This window comes from Ranitomeya imitator, chromosome 5 (genome assembly GCF_032444005.1).
Source record: "Ranitomeya imitator isolate aRanImi1 chromosome 5, aRanImi1.pri, whole genome shotgun sequence".
NCBI classification, from domain to species: Eukaryota; Metazoa; Chordata; class Amphibia; order Anura; family Dendrobatidae; genus Ranitomeya; species Ranitomeya imitator.
This window is the reverse complement of record NC_091286.1, coordinates 524,775,253-524,795,180: the sequence shown is the minus strand read 5'-3', so window position 1 is coordinate 524,795,180 and position 19,928 is coordinate 524,775,253. Positions and strand designations below refer to the sequence as shown.

The window sequence follows — 19,928 nt, the reverse complement described above, 5'->3', positions numbered from 1 at the left end:
GAGTATCATGCCTTTAAGATGGAATCTATTAAAACGGCAACTAATCTTCTCTTTCCCAGATGTTATATGACAGTCCTGGATTTAAAAGATGCGTATTACCATCTGCCCATTCACCAGGATCATCAACAATTCCTCAGAATGGCGGTGCGCTTAAACGACCAGGTCAGACACTTTCAGTTTGCTGCAATGCCCTTTGGTCTATCTATGGCACCGAGGGTGTTTACTAAAGTCATGGCAGAAGTAATGGCCTATGTCAGAGAACAGGATACGTTAATTATACCCTACTTGGATGACTTCCTGGTAGTAGGAAATTCCTTTGGCCAGTGTAGTACTCGCCTAAATCATGTCATATCTTCCTTACAGGACTTGGGTTGGATAGTCAATATGGAGAAGTCAAGACTCGACCCATCAACAACTCAGACTTTCCTAGGTATTCTGCTGGATTCGGAAGTGCAACAATGTTTCCTTCCGGAGGAGAAAAAGCAGAGGGTTGTGCACAAAGTCAGTACGGTAACAAGGAAGCCAGATCTGACTTTAAGAGACGCTATGTCCCTTCTGGGATCCCTAACGTCTTGCATACCAGCCGTCCAGTGGGCTCAATTCCACACTCGAGTGTTACAGGCCCAAGTCTTGGATACAGAGAGAAGTCTTCAAGGCCAATTAGGCGGAAGACTCAGGCTCTCCACCACCACTCTACACAGTCTGAGATGGTGGTTAAACAGAAGACATTTAGGGAAAGGAGTACGCTGGAGTGTAGTACCAGACAACACGGTCACAACCGATGCCAGTCCAATAGGTTGGGGAGCTCACATAGGAGATGTTTGGACTCAAGGGCAATGGTCTCTCTTAGAGGCTCAAGAGTCCTCAAATTGGAAAGAGCTCACAGCAGTAAAGAAGGCCTTACTCAGGTTGCTTCCATCTCTGCAGGATTCACATGTAAGAGTCCAGACAGACAACACAACAGTAGTGGCGTATCTCAACCATCAAGGGGGTACAAGGTCAAGATCCCTAATGAACACCGCCACAGACATACTCGAAATAGCCGAAGCCCACTTTCGCTCTCTATCAGCTGTGCACATTCGGGGAGAGCTCAACACAGAGGCAGATTACCTCAGCCGTCATTCTCTACGTCAGGGAGAATGGGTTCTAGATCGACGGGTGTTCAGACAGATAGTGGACCTGTGGGGATTGCCCGTTATCGATCTATTCGCAACGAGAGAGAACAGGCAGACCAGGAAGTTCGCTTCTCTTCGGGTGGCGGACAGGCCCTGTATAATAGACTCCCTTCAAATACACTGGAATTTTCCTCTAGCTTACGCGTTCCCTCCAATGTGTCTGATCCCGTTAGTCCTCAGGAAGATCAGGGAGGACAGGGCGAGAGTGATCCTGATTGCCCCCTTTTGGCCCAGGAGGGCATGGTTCTCGTTACTCAGGGCAATGTCTCTGTCCGACCCCTTGGTACTGCCGACCAGCCCGGAGCTTCTTTCTCAGGGACCATTCAGTTACCCCAATGTGGAATCCCTGCATCTGACGGCGTGGAATTTGAGAGGGAGTTATTGAGGAGAAGAGGGTTTTCAGAGGCTCTCATATCTACCCTTTTAAATAGCCGGAAAGAAGTTACCACTAAAATCTATGCTAAAACTTGGAAAAAGTTCCTTGCCTTCTACCAAAATCCCTTTTCTGGCAAGGTCCAAATTCCGGCTATTCTGGAGTTTTTACAGAGGGGCCGAGAATTGGGCTTGGCGGTAAATACCCTTAGAGTCCAAGTATCAGCTTTGGGAGCGTTATATAACAGTGATGTGGTGGGAAATAGATGGGTTTCCCGATTTATCAGGGCCACTGAACGTAGTAACCCAGTATATATTCCTAGATTACCACCATGGGATCTAAATTTGGTCTTAGACGCCTTAACAGAACCCCCCTTTGAGCCATTAGATTCTGTCTCCATAAAAAATTTAACCCTAAAAACAGCCTTCCTAGTAGCCCTGACCTCTGCTAGGAGAGTGAGTGACTTACAAGCTTTGTCGATAGACCCTCCTTATTTAATGGTCTTTCAGGACAGGGTAGTGTTAAAACCTGATCCAGCATACCTACCAAAAGTAGCTTCCAAATTTCATAGAAGTCAGGAAATAATTTTACCATCTTTCTATGACAATCCGAATTCATCTGACGAGCAGAAATATCACAAGTTAGATGTCAGAAGAACTCTATTAGAGTACCTACACAAAACAGAACCATGGAGGCAGAGTAGGGCTCTGTTTGTTTCCTTTCAGAATCCAAGGAAAGGGGCGAGTGTAACTAAAGCGTCTATCGCCAGATGGATAAGAGATGCCATATATCTTGCTTATACTGCTAAAGGCCAGACACCACCAGATGGCATCAGGGCCCACTCCACTCGAGCCATGGCCTCATCCTGGGAGGAAAGAGTGGACGTCTCCATAGACGTAATATGTAAGGCGGCAACTTGGTCATCTCCTTCCACCTTTTATAGACATTATCGTCTTGATTTATCTTCAGAGGCCAATTTAGTTTTTGGTCGTACAGTACTTAGTGCTGTAGTCCCTCCCAGGTGATTGATCTTTGAAAATCTCTCGTAGGGGTGCTGTCGTGGCGATAGGAAAACCGGTTTTTACGTACCGGTAATAGGATTTTACGGAGCCACGACAGCACCCGCACATTCCCCCCCGTAGTTATTCACTGGTTTCTGCACCCTTTGGGGAAAGTGTGCTTGTTAAAAATCACTCTTTAGAAGGTGATGGTATTTAGTAATGTTTAAGTATATATGTTTATGTACTAACTCAATGGCGGTGTCCCTTATACTCTGAAACACAAACTGGAGTGGTGAGGGGGACCGCCCCTTTAAATCCTGTAGGTTCCTGTCCGGAAGGTGGGCGGATCCCCTCTCTCGTAGGGGTGCTGTCGTGGCTCCGTAAAATCCTATTACCGGATCGTAAAAAACGTTTTTTTAAGCAAACTTTTGAATTTTTTTTCACCACTTAAAAAAGAACCTGGACATGTTTTTAGTTAATTAACAGCGCTGTGGGAAAAGTGTATAGCGCCCTCTAAAGTCAGATTTTCTCCGGGTTCTCGGCTGCCGGGGGTAGCCGAGACCCCAGAGAACATGATTTGAGTCGGTTTTTACCGACCCCAAGGTTGCGATTGCTGTTGTTAACCGTGCAATGTTGACGATAAAAGAAAAAAAAGTCTGTTTTGCCATTTAATTTCTCTCTCCTCTGATGTGATCACACATCAGAGGTGAGAGGAATGGGGTCACCGATCCCCTTTCCTCCCCCCCCCAGTACTTCCGTTGTCTCTGCATGGCCCCCTGAAATCCCCTGGGTTTCCGGCTTCTTCCGGGAGAAAATGGTGGGCACATGCGCAGTGCGCCTGCAGAGATGTGCCGGCCAGCACCTGCCAACAATAGGGAGATTTTTCCTATTGGTTCATTTTGGTCACTGTGATAGACCCTAACACAGTGCTTAAAATAAAAAAAAAAAGTAAAACAACCCCCCCCCCTTTACCACCCCCTCAATTAGGGAAAAATAATAAAATAAAGAAAATGTATTTATTTCCATTTTCCCATTAGGTTTAGAATTGGACTAAAGTGAGTTGGGCTAAAGTTAGGGTTAGGGTTGGGGCTAAAGTTAGGGTTGGGAATAAAGTTAGGGTTAGGGATGGGATTAAGGTTGAGATTAGGGTCAGGTTTGTGGTTAGGGTCATTAACAGGGTTGGGATTATGGTTAGGGGTGTGTTGGGGTTAGCATTGTGGTTAGGGCTGGGGTTAGGGTTGAGTTTAGGGGTGTTTTGGGGTTAGGGTTGGATTTAGAATTGGGGGGTTCCACTGTTGAGGTACATCAGGAGGTCCACAAACGCGACGTGACGCCACCATTGATTCCCGCCTATTTTGCGTTCAAAAAGTCAAATGGTGCTCCCTCCCTTCTGAGCTCTGCTGTGCGCCCAAACAGTGGTTTACCCCTACATATGGGGCATCAGCGTACTCAGGACAAATTTTGGTGTACAAATTCTCCTGTTTCCCTTGGGAAAATAAAAATTGAGGGCTGAAAAATCCTTTTTTTGGGGAAAAAAAAGATTTTTTATTTTCACAGCTCTGCGTTATAAACTCAAGGCAATCTTGCCTTGCTCAGGCGTGTACTACGGAGGACAGAGAATCAACTTCAATCCAATATTGCGGCCAGCATGCAGCCAGCGGGTAAGGAAAGGGTGAATCAAACACCCAAAAACCCCGCCTCCATGGCTGAAGATTGTTCCCTCCAAATTCAGGTGACAGTGTCCGTTTAAGGGCACATGACCAGTATTCCCTGGTCTTAAAGGGACATGACCAATATTCCCTGGTCTTAAAGGTGCATGAACAGTATTCCCTGGTCTTAAAGGCACATGACCAGTATGTCCTGGTCTTAACGGCACATGACCAGCATTCCCTGGTCTTAAAGGCACATGACCATACACATACCTACACTATGGGATGACCGGACATACACTGGACCTCATCTTCACCCGCCTTTGTTCTTTATCTAATCTCACAACCTCTCCCTTCCCCCTATCTGACCACCATCTACTCACTTTCTCATCCTTGTCCCCCTCACCTGCCCCCCAGGTCCAGCCATTACCACATCCTCGCAGAATCCTCGCAAACCTAGACATTCACAGACTATCAGACTCTCTCCTACCCCTGTCCTCCATATGAGCCATAGACTCAGTCGTCCCTCTCATGCATGACGGAGTGCGACGAACCAATAGGCAACCCTGGCATAACAATCTCACAAAAAAACTTCGACAAGCATCCAAGGTCACGGAGCGTCGTTGGAAGACAACACGCCTGCCAGACGACTTCACTGCTTTCAAACAAGCTACACTTGACTTCAAATTAGCCCTCACCTCTGCTAAACAGACCTATTTCACTAACCTTGTATCTTCACTATCCTACAACCCAAAACAACTGTTCAGCACATTTAACTCTCTCCTCCGCCCACCACTGCCACCTCCAACTCCCTTCATCTCTCCCGAGGACTTTGCCACCTACTTCAAAAACAAGATCGACCAAACAAGGCAAACCTTTACTTGTCCACCACCCCAACCACTCCATATACCAGACCTCTGCCCTTCCCTAATAACCTCCCTCTCCAACATCACTGAAGGAGAGCTTACTCGCCTCTTTTCCAAATCACACCTCACCACCTGTGCACTCGACCCTATCCCTTCCCACCTGCTCCCCAACCTCACAACGCTCAATCCAGCTCTAATCCATCTCTTCAACCTATTGCTCTCTTCTGGTACCTTCCCCTCTGCCTTCAAACATGCCACCTTCACACCCATCCTCAAAAAAGCTAACCTTGACCCAACTGCTATGCCCAGCTATATCCCTATATCACTGCTCCCGTTTGCTTCAAAACTCCTTGAGCAGCATGTCCATGCTCAACTTTCCTCCCACCTCTCATCTAACCCTCTCCTTGACAACCTCCAATCTGGCTTCCGCCCCTACCACTCCACCGAAACTGCCCTGACCAAAATTTCAAATGGCTTACTCACAGCCAAAACTAACAGACAGTTCTTCATCCTCCTCCTTCTTGACCTGTCCTCTGCTTTTGACACAGATGATCACTGCCTACTGCTACAGATTCTCTCTTCCCTTGGCATCAAAGACCTTGCCCTGTCCAGGATTGCCTCATACCTATCCAACCGCACATTTAGCGTTTCCCACTCCCACACTACCTCGCCCTCTCTCTGTTGGAGTCCCTCAAGGCTCTGTTCTAGGGCCCCTACTTTTTTCCATCTATACTCTTGGCCTAGGACAACTCATAAAGTCCCATGGCTTCCAGTACCACCTGTATGCTGACGACACTCAGATCTACCTCTCTGGCCCAGATGTCACCTCCCTGCTGTCAAGAATCCCGAAGTGTCTGTCAGCCATATCCTCCTTCTTCACCTCTCGCTTCCTTAAACTCAATGTGGACAAAACCGAATTCATCATCTTTCCCCCACCTCACGTATCCCCCGTACCTGATCTATCTATTATGGTAAACGGCATCACGCTCTCCCGCACCTGAAATCCGCTTCCTCAGGGTAACTCTCGACTCTGCCCTGTCCTTCAAACCTCACGTCCAAGCTCTTGCCACCTCCTGTCGCCTCCAACTCAAAAATATTGCCAGAATCTGTTCCTTCCTCAGCCCTGAATCTACCAAAACTCTTGTGCATGCTCTCATCATCTCCCAACTCGATTACTGCAACACCCTCCTCTGTGGCCTCCCAGCTAACTCTCTTGCACCACTCCAGTCTGTCCTCAACTCTGCAGCCCGGCTAATCCACCTCTCTCCTCGCTACTCCCCTGCTTCTCCCCTCTGCAAATCCCTCCACTGGCTCCCAATTCCCCAACGAATCCAGTTCAAACTACTAACACTGATCTACAAAGCCATCCACAACCTGTCCCCTCCCTATATCTCTGAATTAATCTCCCAATATCTTCCCTCACGTAATCTTCGATCCTCTCAAGACCTCCTACTCTCCTCCACACTTATTCGTTCCTCACACAACCGCCTCCAAGATTTCTCCCGAATATCCCCCATCCTCTGGAATTCCATGCCTCAACACATCCGATTATCAACCACCCTCGGATCCTTCAGACGGAACCTGAAAACCCATCTCTTCAGGAAAGCCTACAGCCTACAATAACAGAGCCGCCGCCTCACCCCTACCTTCTGTCTCTTCCCCACTATCCCATAGAATGTAAGTCCGCAAGGACAGGGTCCTCTCTGCTCTGTACCAGTCTGTCACTGTAAACCTGTTAACTGTAAACGATATCTATAACCCTGTATGTAACCCCTTTCTCATGTACAGCACCATGGAATTAATGTCTTAAAGGCACATGACCAGTCCGTAACCGGTCACCCTAAATGAGCTCAGGAGCCCTCCGACTCCGACCCCAGCTTATCCCAGAGTACCTAGTTCCCTGAGTGGGCTTCGTCACTGCCGCAACCCATGGCTTCTCTGACCAAGAGATTGAATCCCTCCGTGAACCCTCTCTGGCTCGGAGTGCTCGCAGGACCAATATAGATGGTCCCACTCCATGCGAGCCGTCGGCTAGCAGGGGAGCAAGTATTCTAGAAACATACAGGCGTCTAGAAACGTACAAGCATCTAGAAAACGGAAGTTTAATTTCCTGATGCCTCACCAATGATTTGCTGAGAACAAGCCTCTGAATATGTATTGGATATTGCCTTGGTTCTGGACTCACCAGAACTTCAGAAAAGGATGGATTCGCCTATTTATATCATCAACCAATCTCTGTAGATTGACGAGGACTTCGGTTCTACTCTAGATCATGCAGTGTCCTTCATAAGGAGACTGAACTCCCAGCAGAGCATTTGCCATTCACCCGTTCAGGTAGCGTTTGGACAGAAGCCTCTGCAAGCGCGGTATCCTTTTTCAGCCAATATGTGAACACGTGGGGTGTCCCTTCCACGTATACCCCCCTAGGACGTGGGATGCCATACCTGGTCTGATTCTTAGAGGCGACAGGTTCTTTTAAAGGGCACCGATCTCCCCACACCATCAATAGCACATGGAGTGTCGCCTCCATGTATCCTCTTCTGCAGCCAGGCCTAACGCCGGACAACCAGCCCTGTCCACCCGGTAACCTGAACTCTGTGGATGTACAGAGGCACCCTTTTTGGCGTCCGAACATCCCCCTCTGCATCACCACTATTTAGCAGATGATGCAAGAAGGTGGACGATCCCTCTCCATTTCCCTGTTAAGAGGATGGTGCATTGAGGGTTCATCATTTTAACTCCGATTGGTGATTGCAAGAGATGGCTATTCCTGACCTTCCGGATGCAGCGGCGCATTCTGCCACTTTGCAGATTAACTGGGTAGAATCTCCTGTGGTATACCTTCCAGTATCCCTTCCCGATGGGTCATCAATTAAAAATACAATGGACTGCCAGATAGCAAATCTGGCTATTTCCGTCTTGCGGAGTCAGGTTCAGCGCTCTACCCTTAGCCGCCGCATGGGCTGCTACAGCAATGGTCTCCTGGTGGAAGTCCTTAACTTCTTTGATTCACAACAGTAACCTCCCGAAGACAGTACAGCTGGTCAATAAAATTTCTCGAGTGGGAGACCAGCTGCTTCACGCCTCTCGGATGCAGCTATTTGCGCAGCGCTGTCAGCAGCAAATGCCATTGCACTCAGAAGGACTTTATAGCTCAGAGAATGGAAGCGTACTCTGCGTTCAAAAAGCCTCTGAGATCACTCCCTTACCAGGGTGATCGGTTATTCGGTGAGAATTTGGGAGCGTTCCCCACACAGGAGCAAAGGATCGCATGTTTCCTATAGACCCAACGAGCAGTGGATGAGTTGACCAGGACGGTCTAGATCTAAGGGGTCTTGGTTCCAAAAAGGGGACCGAAAAGTAAGACCGGTCCTGGACCTCAAACTTCTACCAAGCTTGACAAAGTCCCCCTTCTTCGGATGGAGTTCCTCCGCTCAGCCACTGCTTCAACGGAAAAAGGTGGAGTTTCTGGCATCCACCAACATTCGGGATGCTTACCTTCACATTCCTATTTTTTCTCTCTTCAAAAATTCCTTCGCTTTTCCATTCGCGAACAGCATTTTGTCCTTCAGCCTTGCTATTGCACCCAGAGTGTTCGCAGGGGTTATGGCGGCTGTCATGTTTCTCTTGCACCCTAGAGGCGTGGTCGTCCTGCCCTATCTGGTCGACTTTTTAGCCGCTCTTCCAGGACTGCGCTGAGTCATCTATATCTCTTGCGATACCCTTTCTCACCTGGGCTGACAGCTAATCTTAGACAAGTTTTTCCTCATTTGCAGCCCAGCAGGTATCCTTTTTGAGGATAGTCCTGGACACTTCCAGAAGGTTGGTAATTCTCCTTTGTGACAAGGCCGTGGCCCTTCAACAGGGAGCTCGCGCACTTGTTCACACATCCCTTCATTCCATTTGATTTGCTAGGAGGGTTCCGAGGGAAAATGGTAACGACAATGGAAGCGGTTTCCTTCGCTCCTCTCGTTTTATGCAGGTCAAACAAGCTTTCAGAGGGTATCCTTCCTCATCCAGGGGAGATCTTTTCTCCCAGTTCAATGATTATTAGTGACTACTGATGCCAGTCCTCTTCTCCTGATCATTGTTCTGGGGATCCGAACGGTACGGCTAATTCTACAGCAGGTCCACTGCCTTCTGGCGGGTCACCCCATCCAAATTCAATCAGACAATGCCACTGCTGTGCCATACGTCAATCATCTAGCAGATACCCATGGTCAGGCGTCATGGTCGAGATACCTCACATTCTCTGATGGGCCGAGATCTATGATTCAGGTGATCTCGGCACTACACATCCCAGGAGTAGAACTCTAGACGGCAGGCGCCGTCAGGGTCCTGCCTCAAGTGAGTGGGAACTTCACCCGGAAGTCTTCCATCAGATCTGCCTTTTCTGGAGCACTCCAGATGTAGGTCGGATGGTGTCCAGGCTGAACGCCAATGTACTCTAGTTCATGGTTGAGCCATAACATCCAAAAGCCATCGCAGTGCATGCTCTGGTTCTTGCATGGTACCAGTTTCCATAACCCCTCTTCCACTTCTTCTGAGAGCCTTTTGGAAGCAGGAAGGGCCCCAGTGATCCTGGGAGAGCCACACTGACCACATCAGGTTTTTTCTGTCTTATTGCAACAAAACTGCAAGTAGGGACTTCCTCGCAGGGAGTTTTCACATGTGGTTCCTCCCTATCGCATACCATGTCGCCCTTTTTTCTCTGCGATCTCGTCATCCTGACGACTCTTCGGAGCTAGCCGCTCTGTTCTTTCTGACCTTTTTTTTTCCCTTATTACCTTCAAGGCAAGATTGTCCTCAGGCCATCCCCATCCCTTGTTACCAAGGTGGTGTTGTATTCTCACTGTTATGACGGCATCGTTCTTCCCTCATCTCTTTCGGCACCAGTCCAGAAAACGGAATGGTTTCCCCATATTCTGGACAAAGTGAGTGCTTTGAGTAGGTACGTCTCGAGGACGGCGTCCTTCCGAAGGTTGGACGCTTTATTTGGACTTCCTGACGGTAAGAAGAAGGCTTCCTGACGGATACAGGAAGGGTTTGGCCGTTTCATTGGCCATGTTAGCCTGGTAGATTCGTGTAAGATGTCAGCCTATCTCCCTGTCTATCGAGGTTTCTTGGGTTCTAGGCATCAGGTGTCGGCGAAGCACGCCTGCAAGCTTGCGGGTTCGTCCACTCCGCATGCATTCTTGAAGCACTATAATTCCCAGACTTCCACAGATGTAAATCTGGGCAGGCGGACTCTTCAGGCCGCGGTGGTGCACTTGTAAGTAGCGGTTACACAGGGCCTGATCTGATGTTGTACCCACCCAGGGACTGCTTTGAGACATCCCACTGTCTGTGTCCCCCAATGAGGCGAAGGAGAAATAGGGATTTTTGTGTACTCACCGTAAAATCCCTTTCTCCGAGCTATTCATTGGGGGACACAACTCCCACCCTGTTATTAGCTTGTGCTTGTTTTATAATTTGACATGCTATACTCTCATATATAATGTGACATGTTATACGCTCATGTGTTGTTATTGATCTCCTGCTTTTGCACCGAACTGGTTAGCTGAGAGCCAGCAGGATGGTGTATACTGCAAAGGGGGACCTAACTTTCTTTGTATCACTTAGTGTCAGCCTTCTAGCGGCAGCAGCATACACCCATGGTTTGTGTCCCCCAATGAATGGCTCGGAGAAAAGGATTTTATGATGAGTACACAAAAATCCCTATGTATAAACTTCTGTGAAGCACATGGGAGTTCAAAGTGCTCACCATACATCTAGATAAGTTCCTTAAGGGGTCTAGTTTCCAAAATGTTGTCACGTGTGGGGGGTTTCCACTGTTTAGGCACATCAGGGGCTCTCCAAACGCGACATGGCGTCCTATCTCAATTCCAACCAATTCTGCATTGAAAAAGTCAAACGACCCTCCTTCCCTTCCGAGCTCTGCCGTGCGCCCAAATATTGGTTTACCTCCACATATGTGGTATCGGCGTATTGAGGAGAAATTGCATAACAAATTTGTGGTTCATTTTCTCTTTTTACACTTGTGAAAATAAAAAAAATTGGTTCTGAAGTAAAATGTTTGTAAAAAAATAAATAAATGTTCATTTTTTTCCTTCCACATTGCTTCAGTTCCTGCGAAGCATGTAAAGGGTTAATAAACTTCTTGAATGGTTTTGATCACCTTGAGGGGTGCCGTTTTTAGAATGGTGCCACTTTTGGGTATTATCAGTTATGTACACCCCTCAAAGTGACTTTAAGGCTATGTGCAAACGTTCAGGATTTTTTGTGGTTTTTTCGCATTCGTCCGTTTTCCACAGGAAAAGCGCATACATAAGCATCCCATTATTTTTAATGCATTCCGCAATTTTTATGCACATGTTGCGTTTTTTTTCCATGAAAAAAACGCAGCATGTTCATTAATTTTGCCGATTTTTCACGTTTTTGCCGCTAGATTATTGCATTGGGAAGCTCAGGAAAAATCAGCAAAAAAAGCGCAAAAAACGCGATAAAGGGAGAAAAACACATGCGAATTTCCTGCGGAAAAAGTCCGGTTTTCTTCAGGAATATTCTGCAGACTTTCCTGAGCGTGTGCACGTAGCCTAAATGTGATGCGGTCCCTAAAAAATGGTTTTGTAAATTTTGTTGTAAAAATGAGAAATCGCTGGTCAACTTTTAACCCTTATAACTTCCTAATAAAACAAATGTTGTTTCCAAAATGTATTACATATTTTTTGTGACATATCTCTCTGATTTAAGGTCATAAAAATTAAAAGTTTGAAAATAGCAAAATTTAATTTTTTTTGGCCATATTTCCGATATTTTTCATAAATAAACTCAAGAAATATGAAAGAAATTTTACCACTAACAATGAAGTACAATATGTTGCGAAAAAACCTTCTCAGAATCGCCAAGATCCGTTAAAGCGTAAAGAGTTATAACCTCATAAAGTGACAGTGGTCAGAATTGGAAAAATTGGCCTGGTTATAAGGCTATGTGCACACGTTCAGGATTTCTCTCAGAAAATTCCTGAGAATTCCGGACATTTTCTGCAAGAAAACTGCATGCGATTTTGCCGCGGTTTTGACGCGTTTTTGCCGCGGTTTTTTCCGGACACTTCCCAATGCATTTTGGAGTGGGAAATCCGCAAAAAAAAGGAAAATTAATGAACATGCTGCGTTTTTTGCCGCAATGCATTTTTTTCGCGGAAAAAAACGCATCATGTGCACAAAACATGCGGAATTCATTCTAAATGATGGGATGCTTATTGTATGCGTTTTTTTTGCGGTTTTATAGCGTTTTTATCAGGAAAAACCGCGAAAAAACCGCAACGTGTGCACACAGCCTTAAGCTGCAAATTGTCTCTGTCTCTAAGGGGTTAAGAGCGGTGTCTCAATACTTGTGTTTATATGGTGTATTTCATATTTACAAGTATAGTCTACATAGCAGTAATGCTGTTCTGATTTGATTTATTCATTGTTTCCAGATACTGTACGTAGGCCCGCTGTAGTGCGATGTAAAACGTGCCAAATAGCAATATTCCATTCCAATTGAAAAGTTTTTACTGATTTAGAAGATTCATTTTTATGCCTATGATATTTTTTGGCAAAATATTAAAAATATTTAATATTTAAATAAGATTTACTTGATGTACCTTTTTATTACATTTTTTGTGCTTTTTTTTTAAAATTGTTTGATTTTACTATCCCCATTATCAGCCTTTCACGAGGAGTATGGAGAGTATCAAAATGTGACCAGATTTCTAGAGCTTATACCTCAAGATACTCTGGCTGTGGCTTCGTTTCGCTCTAAGGCTTACACCAGGGCTGTCATGCACTTTGAGTCATTTATCACGGAAAAAAAGCAAGAAATTCAAGAGCATTTGGGTTTTTTGCAGGTAAGCGGGTATTGATAATAATTGAGAAACTTCTCTTACTAGTAATGTTTATTCCATCAGATTATTCTCAGGCATCTTGAATGTCTTTGCTTGCATTGCTGGCTGCTTAATCTACAGTTAATGGAAAGTCTGAAGTCTAATTTCACTTTTGAATATTAAGAATCTTGTCCTTAGACGCTTCCCTAACAGCTCTGCTTTTTATACTACTTTACATTAATATGCAATTTCTGGGGTATAGTATACGCTTATGCAAATCACCAGTACAAGCGCTTTAAAGACGTAGAGCCAGTAAAGAAAGCTTGAAATTGTTCTGATATGAAGGGCGCAGAATTATAAAAACAGCTCTGGGTTATAAGTCCAGTACAGTGTAACTATTGCAATACATTTACATAGTGAAAGGGTTTCCCATTTTATAAAATTGTCTCCCAAACAATCGAATCCTAGCAAAAAAAATAAGGGTTGGCTGTAGCTGTGTGCACCATCACTGAGCTCAAAAGCTTGTGCTGTCTGTATCACTGAGGGTGATTGGCTACAGCAGCAATGTGTGCTGTCTGTGATGACACCTTTGCAGCCAAAACACAGAGATTGGAGCTGTGACGGTGAGCCAGTGCTGTACCTAAAGAGGATAAATTTGTTCTCTATTTACCTTATATACTTGAGTATAAGCCGAGACCCCTAATTTTGCCACAAAAAAATGGGAAAACTTATTGACTCGTATAAGCCTATGGTGGGAAATGCAGCAGCTACTGGTAAATTTCAAAAATAAAAATAGATACCAATAAAAGTAAAATTAATTGAGACATCCTACTGATGTCTGATAAATGTTTTTGAATATTCATATTGAGTCAGGAGCCCCATATACTGTAATGCTCCATACAGTTCATGATGGACCCCATAAGATACTCTATGTAAAATACGCCCCATATAATGATCCATAAAGTTCTTGATGGGCCCCATAAGATGCTCCATACAAAAATATGCTCCATATAGTGCTGCACAAAGGTTAATGATGGCCCCAGGAGATGCTCCATATTAAAATATGCCCAATATAGTGCTGCACAAAGGTTTATCATGGCCCCATAAGATGCTCCATACAAAAAATATGCCCCATATAATGCTGCACAAATGTTAATGATGGCCCCATAAGATGCTCCATAGAAAAATATGCCCCACATAATGCTCCATAAAGGTTGATGGCCCCATATGCTGCTGCGATTAAAAAAAGACATACTCTCCTCTCGTCGTTGGGTGCCAGGTGTCCTAAGCAGGCGGGGATACCGGCGCGCTATGGGGGCCTGGTGCCGGTGTCGCCGCTGGCTCAGGCCCCCGGCACTTGCGATATTCACCTATCCCCGTTCCACTGCCGTGTGCCGCTGTGTCTTCCATCTCTTCAGTGACTGTTCAGGCAGAGGGCGTGCACTAAACACGTCATCACGCCCTCTGACCTGAACGTCACAGCCAGAGGACGTGGAAGACACAGCCCGGCGGTGGAACGGGGACAGGTGAATATCGCATGGCTCACCCTCTCCCGTCATACTCGCCCTCCTGGCACAGTCTCTGCTTCTCAGATCGTCTCTGGCCCCTGCAGCTCTTCCTATGTTCAGTGGTCACATGGTACCGCTCATTAAAGTAATGAATATGTGCTCCATGCCTATGGGAGTGGATTCATGTCCATATTCATTATTTTAATGAGCGGTACCACGTGACTGCTGAACACAGGAAGAGCTGCCGGCGCCAGAGACCATCTGAGAAGTAGAGATGTGTAGAGACCTCCCAGGGAGGGGTGAGTATGATGTGACAGCTGCCGCTCCCCCTCCCCCGCCAACCTCCTGGGACAATGACTTGAGTAGAAGCCGAGAGGGGCACTTTCAGCCTAAAAAATTGGCTGAAAATCTCTGCTTATACTCTAGTATATACGGTATTTGTTTTTGTTTTGTTTTTTTTTTTGTTTTTTTACTAATAACCAAACATTTGGTGACTACTTTTTTAAAAGTAGAAAATCCCTTTTAATTAGGCTGAACGTATTAGAGAATATCTCATAACTTAGAAACTATTTACTTTTCACTTATTGCCTTAGGGGACTCTGTGTTTATCTGCTCATGAATGGCTGTGGATGACTAAGGGCCGTATACACTCATAAGCTCACAAATAAAGTAGTTTTTGCACCCTATTTAGAAACTTTATGCTGCTATGCATGAACCAGACGGTGTAGCTGGTGTGAGCGCTATTCGTAAGAAAGAGGCCTCTCTGAAAGAGCAGATCTTGGAGCACGAAAGCATTGGTTTGCTAAGAGATGCTACAGCTTGCTATGATCGCGCCATTCAGCTCAAGCCAGAAGAGGTATGTTGCAACCAGATCTTTTGAGATGGAGCAAAAGTAGCCATCTGTAATATTAAGCTAATGATTTCCTTGTGGTTTTGAATCATCAATCCGTTATATCACATTAACATTTATACAACCCCTGGCAAAAATTATGGAATCACCGGCCTTGGAGGATGTTCATTCAGTTGTTTAATTTTGTAGAAAAAAAGCAGATCACAGACGTGGCACAAAACTAAAGTAATTTCAAGTTGCTTTAAGAAACACTAAAAGAAATCAAGAACAAAAAATGTGGTAGTCAGTAATGGTTACTTTTTTTAACCGAGCATAGGGAAAAAATTATGGAATCACTCAATTCTGAGGAAAAAATTATGGGATCACCCTGTAAATTTTCATACCCAAAAATAACACCTGCATCAAATCAGATCTGCTCGTTAGTCTGCATCTAAAAAGGAGTGATCACACCTTGGAGAGCTGTTGCACCAAGTGGACTGACATGAATCATGGCTCCAACACGAGAGAAGTCAATTGAAACAAAGGAGAGGATTATCAAACTCTTAATAGAGGGTAAATCATCACACAATGTTGCAAAAGATGTTGGTTGTTCACAGTCAGCTGTGTCTAAAATCTGGACCAAATACAAACAACATGGGAAGGTTGTTAAAGGCAAACATACTGGTAGACCAAGGAATACATCAAAGGGTCAAGACCGTAAACATAAAGCAATGTCTCCAAAACAAAAAAATGCACAACAAAACAAATGAGGAACGAATGGGTGACAACTGGAGTCAACGTCTGTGACCGAACTGTAAGAAACCGACTAAAGGAAATGGGATTTACATAGAGAAAAGCTAAATGAAAGCCATCATTAACACCTAAACAGAAAAAAACAAGGTTACAATGGGCTAAAGAAAAGCAATCGTGGACTGTGGATGACTGGATGAAAGTCATGTTCAGTGATGAATCGCGAATCTTCATTGGGCAAGGTGATGATGCTGGAACTTTTGTTTGGTGCCATTCCAATGAGATTTATAAAGATGACTGCCTGAAGAGAACATGCAAATTTCCACAGTCATTAATGATATGGGGCTGCATGTCAGGTAAAGGCACTGGGGAGATGGCTGTCATTACATCTTCAATAAATGCACAAGTTTGTTGTTATTTTGGACACTTTTCTCATCCCATCAACTGAAAGGATGTTTGGGATGATGAAATCATTTTTTCAAGATGATAATGCATTCTGCCATAGAGTGAAAACTGTGAAAACATTCCTTGAAGAAAGACACATAAGGTCAATGTCATGGCCTGCAAATAGTCCAGATCTCAATCAAATTGAAAAATTTTTTTGGAACCAAATATTGCACGGGGGGTTAGCGGGGAATTTGTCAGAGAATTACACCCCAATAAACAATAGGCAAATAGGTCAAACATTCCGTGTTTCCTATGATACTTAAAGCATAACTGAAAGTATGCTTTATGCTAATGAATTATTAAAGACTAGATGGTGGCCCGATTCTAACACATCAGGTATTCTAGAATATGTATGTAGTTTATTTATGAAGATTTCAGAATAATGCAATGAATACACAGGATTTGGCCGGCCGGGTGCAACCAATTAGAGAAGTGTGATTCAAATCCCGCAACATTTCGCGGCCGGGCGGCGTCTGTCGCTGATTGGTCGCACTCGGCCGGCCGCGAACAATCAATGAAGCCAGGGCGAGCTCCAGGTTTTTAAGGGCCCCAGGCGAAAGAGTCTCACAGCCCACGTAGCATATAACACAGCCCACGTAGCATATAACACAGCCCATGTAGTATAGCACAGCTATGTAGTGCATTGCACAGCCGCGTAGTATATTGCACAGCCACGTAGTATATTGCACAGCTACGTAGTATATAGCACAGCCACGTAGTATATAGCACAGCCACGTAGAAAATAGCACTGCCACATAGTATATAGCACAGCCCACACAGTATATAGCACAGCCCACGTAGTATATAGCACAGCCCACACAGTATATAGCACAGCCCATGCAGTATATAACACAGCCCACGCAGTATATAACACAGCCCATGTAGTATATAGCACAGCCCACATATATAGCACAGCCCACGTAGTATATAGCAGCCCACTCAGTATATAACACAGCCCACTCAGTATATAACACAGCCCACGCAGTATATAACACAGCCCACGCAGTATATAACACAGCCCACGCAGTATATAACACAGCCCACGCAGTATATAACAGTGCCCACGTAGTATATTGCACAGCCCATATAGTATACAGGACAGCCCACGCAGTATATGACACAGCCCACGCAGTATATGACACAGCCCACACAGTATATAACATAGCCCACGTAGTATATAGCACAACCCACGTAGTATATAGCACAGCCCACACAGCATATAATACAGCCCACGTATATAGCACAGCCCACCCAGTATATAACACAGCCCACGCAGTATATAACACAGCCCACGCAGTATATAACACAGCCCACGCAGTATATAACACAGCCCACGCAGTATATAACACAGCCCACGCAGTATATAACACAGCCCACACAGCATATAATACAGCCCACGTATATAGCACAGCCCACCCAGTATATAACACAGCCCACGCAGTATATAACACAGCCCACGCAGTATATAACACAGCCCACGCAGTATATAACACAGCCCACGCAGTATATAACACAGCCCACGCAGTATATAACACAGCCCACGCAGTATATAACACAGCCCACGCAGTATATAACACAGCCCACGCAGTATATAACACAAGCCACATAGTATATAACAGCCCACGTAGTATATAGCAATGTGGGCACCATATCCCTGTTAAAAAAAAAAAGAATTAAAATAAAAAAGTTATATACTCACCTTCCGGCGGCCCCCCGGATCCAGCCCAGGCCTTTAGCGATGCTCCGTTCCCAGTAATGCCTTGCGGCAATAACCCGTGATGATGTAGCGGTCTTGCGAGACCGCTACGTCATCTGGGGTCATTGCCGCAATGCATTCTTGGAACTGGAGCGGGAAAGGCTGCCGCAGACGCCGGAAGGTGAGAATATAATGATTTTCTCCTTCGCCTCATTGGGGGACACAGGACCATGGGTTATGCTGCTGTCACTAGGAGGCTGACACTAAGCTGATACAAAAAAAGGTTAGCTCCTCCCCTGCAGTATACACCCTCGTACTGGCTTCCAGACACCCAGTTCAAGCTTAGTGTCCGTAGGAGGCACACTGTTTTTTCATCATTTTCTTTTTCCTATCCGGACGAAGGGGGCGACGGATTCTTTTAAGGTCCGATCTCCCCCGAAACAGCAACAGGCGAGCACGGGAGTTTCACCTCACCGTATCCTCTCCTGCGACGAGGGAGCCACTGCCTGTGCTGACCCCTTTTTGGGCGACGGTTTCTCCCCTAATGGGCCCCGATCACCCCACTTAATACAGACGAGCACTGAGTTTTACCTCCAGTTGCCTCCTCTGCAGCTAGGCTTTTTATTGCCGGACATCTGCCCTGTCCACCAGGTTTTACCCTCGGCTGTACAGAGGCTCTATCCCTGTGGCGTCCGTGCAGACCACACTGCATCACCAATGCTCTTTGTGATCCAGGTGGTGGACGGTTCCTCTCCACCCCCCTGCTTGGGGCTGGCGGATAGAGGCTTCCCAACCCCTGCACCGTCCCAATGTCTTCCTAAGTCACCTCTCCATGGCACCTCTGGTAAGTGTCTCGTGGGGGATGGGGGGGGATCGCCAGTCTTGCGGTCCGGAGGGCTCTCCCTGGGCAGCGCTTATAGTGGCCTGGAGCATTCCCACTGTTTTCCGGCATTTTGCGCCGCGCGCCGGGCCGAAGCCGCAAATTTAGTCCCCGGCTTCGGCCTAGCCGCTGGACGCTGCGTTAGGCTCCGCCCCCCGCCGCGCGTTATCGGCGGCTCCTCCCCCCGGTCCTGGCGCCTCTCGCAGCCGCCGAGATCTCTTCCTGATCTCGGCGGCCATCTTGCTCCACACTGCACGCCGCAGCCTCCAGAGCGTCTTGCTGTCACAGCGCCCAGGAGATCCCCACGTGCAGCCGGCTTTCTTCCTTGGCATCACAGCTTGCCCTCTCTGGAACGGGACACAGGACCAGGGTAAGGAGACTCCGTCAGCTCTCCTCTGCAGTCGCCCTCGGCTTCCCCATTTATAGACCCTGTGATCTATTTTTCTTGCATTAGAATCATGTCCCAGTCAAGGTCCAAAAAATCCTCTAAGGTGCATACGACCTTTTTTTCTGCGTGTACCACCTGCCAGGCCCCACTTCCTAGGCCTCAAAGTTCTCCCCTCTGCTCTGCCTGCGATGCTCCATGTGCCCAGGAGCCCTCCACCGCTACCGACCCCGGCGTTCCTAGTCCCTCCCCGTGGGTCGCCTCTCTTTCACAGTCCGTGGATTTTTTAGCCAACGCCATCAAATCCATTCAAAATCCTCCCGGAGAACGGGGTAATCCGTTACAGGTGTTAGGAGATCCCTCCATAGCAGGGGAATCGTCGGCCAGCAGGGGCCGCTCTCCACTTAAAGAGGCACGGTCATCCAGAAAACGGATCCGCACTACCTCTCCTGAGCGCTCACCGCGCCACTCGGACTCTGGCAGCTCCACCTCTCGCTCACCC

General features: G+C 46.4%; 1 protein-coding gene across 2 annotated transcripts in view; it reads left to right on the top strand.

Moving 5' to 3' along the window:
- The window catches only part of ATR (ATR serine/threonine kinase), a 251,380-nt gene that overhangs the window by 111,492 nt on the left and 119,960 nt on the right, over window positions 1-19,928 (top strand). For both annotated transcript variants that reach the window (XM_069727562.1, XM_069727561.1), the window contains exons 28-29: window positions 12,777-12,955; window positions 15,131-15,295. In XM_069727562.1, coding sequence (XP_069583663.1) covers window positions 12,777-12,955; window positions 15,131-15,295 — 344 coding nt within the window. The remainder of the gene's footprint in view (window positions 1-12,776; window positions 12,956-15,130; window positions 15,296-19,928) is intronic.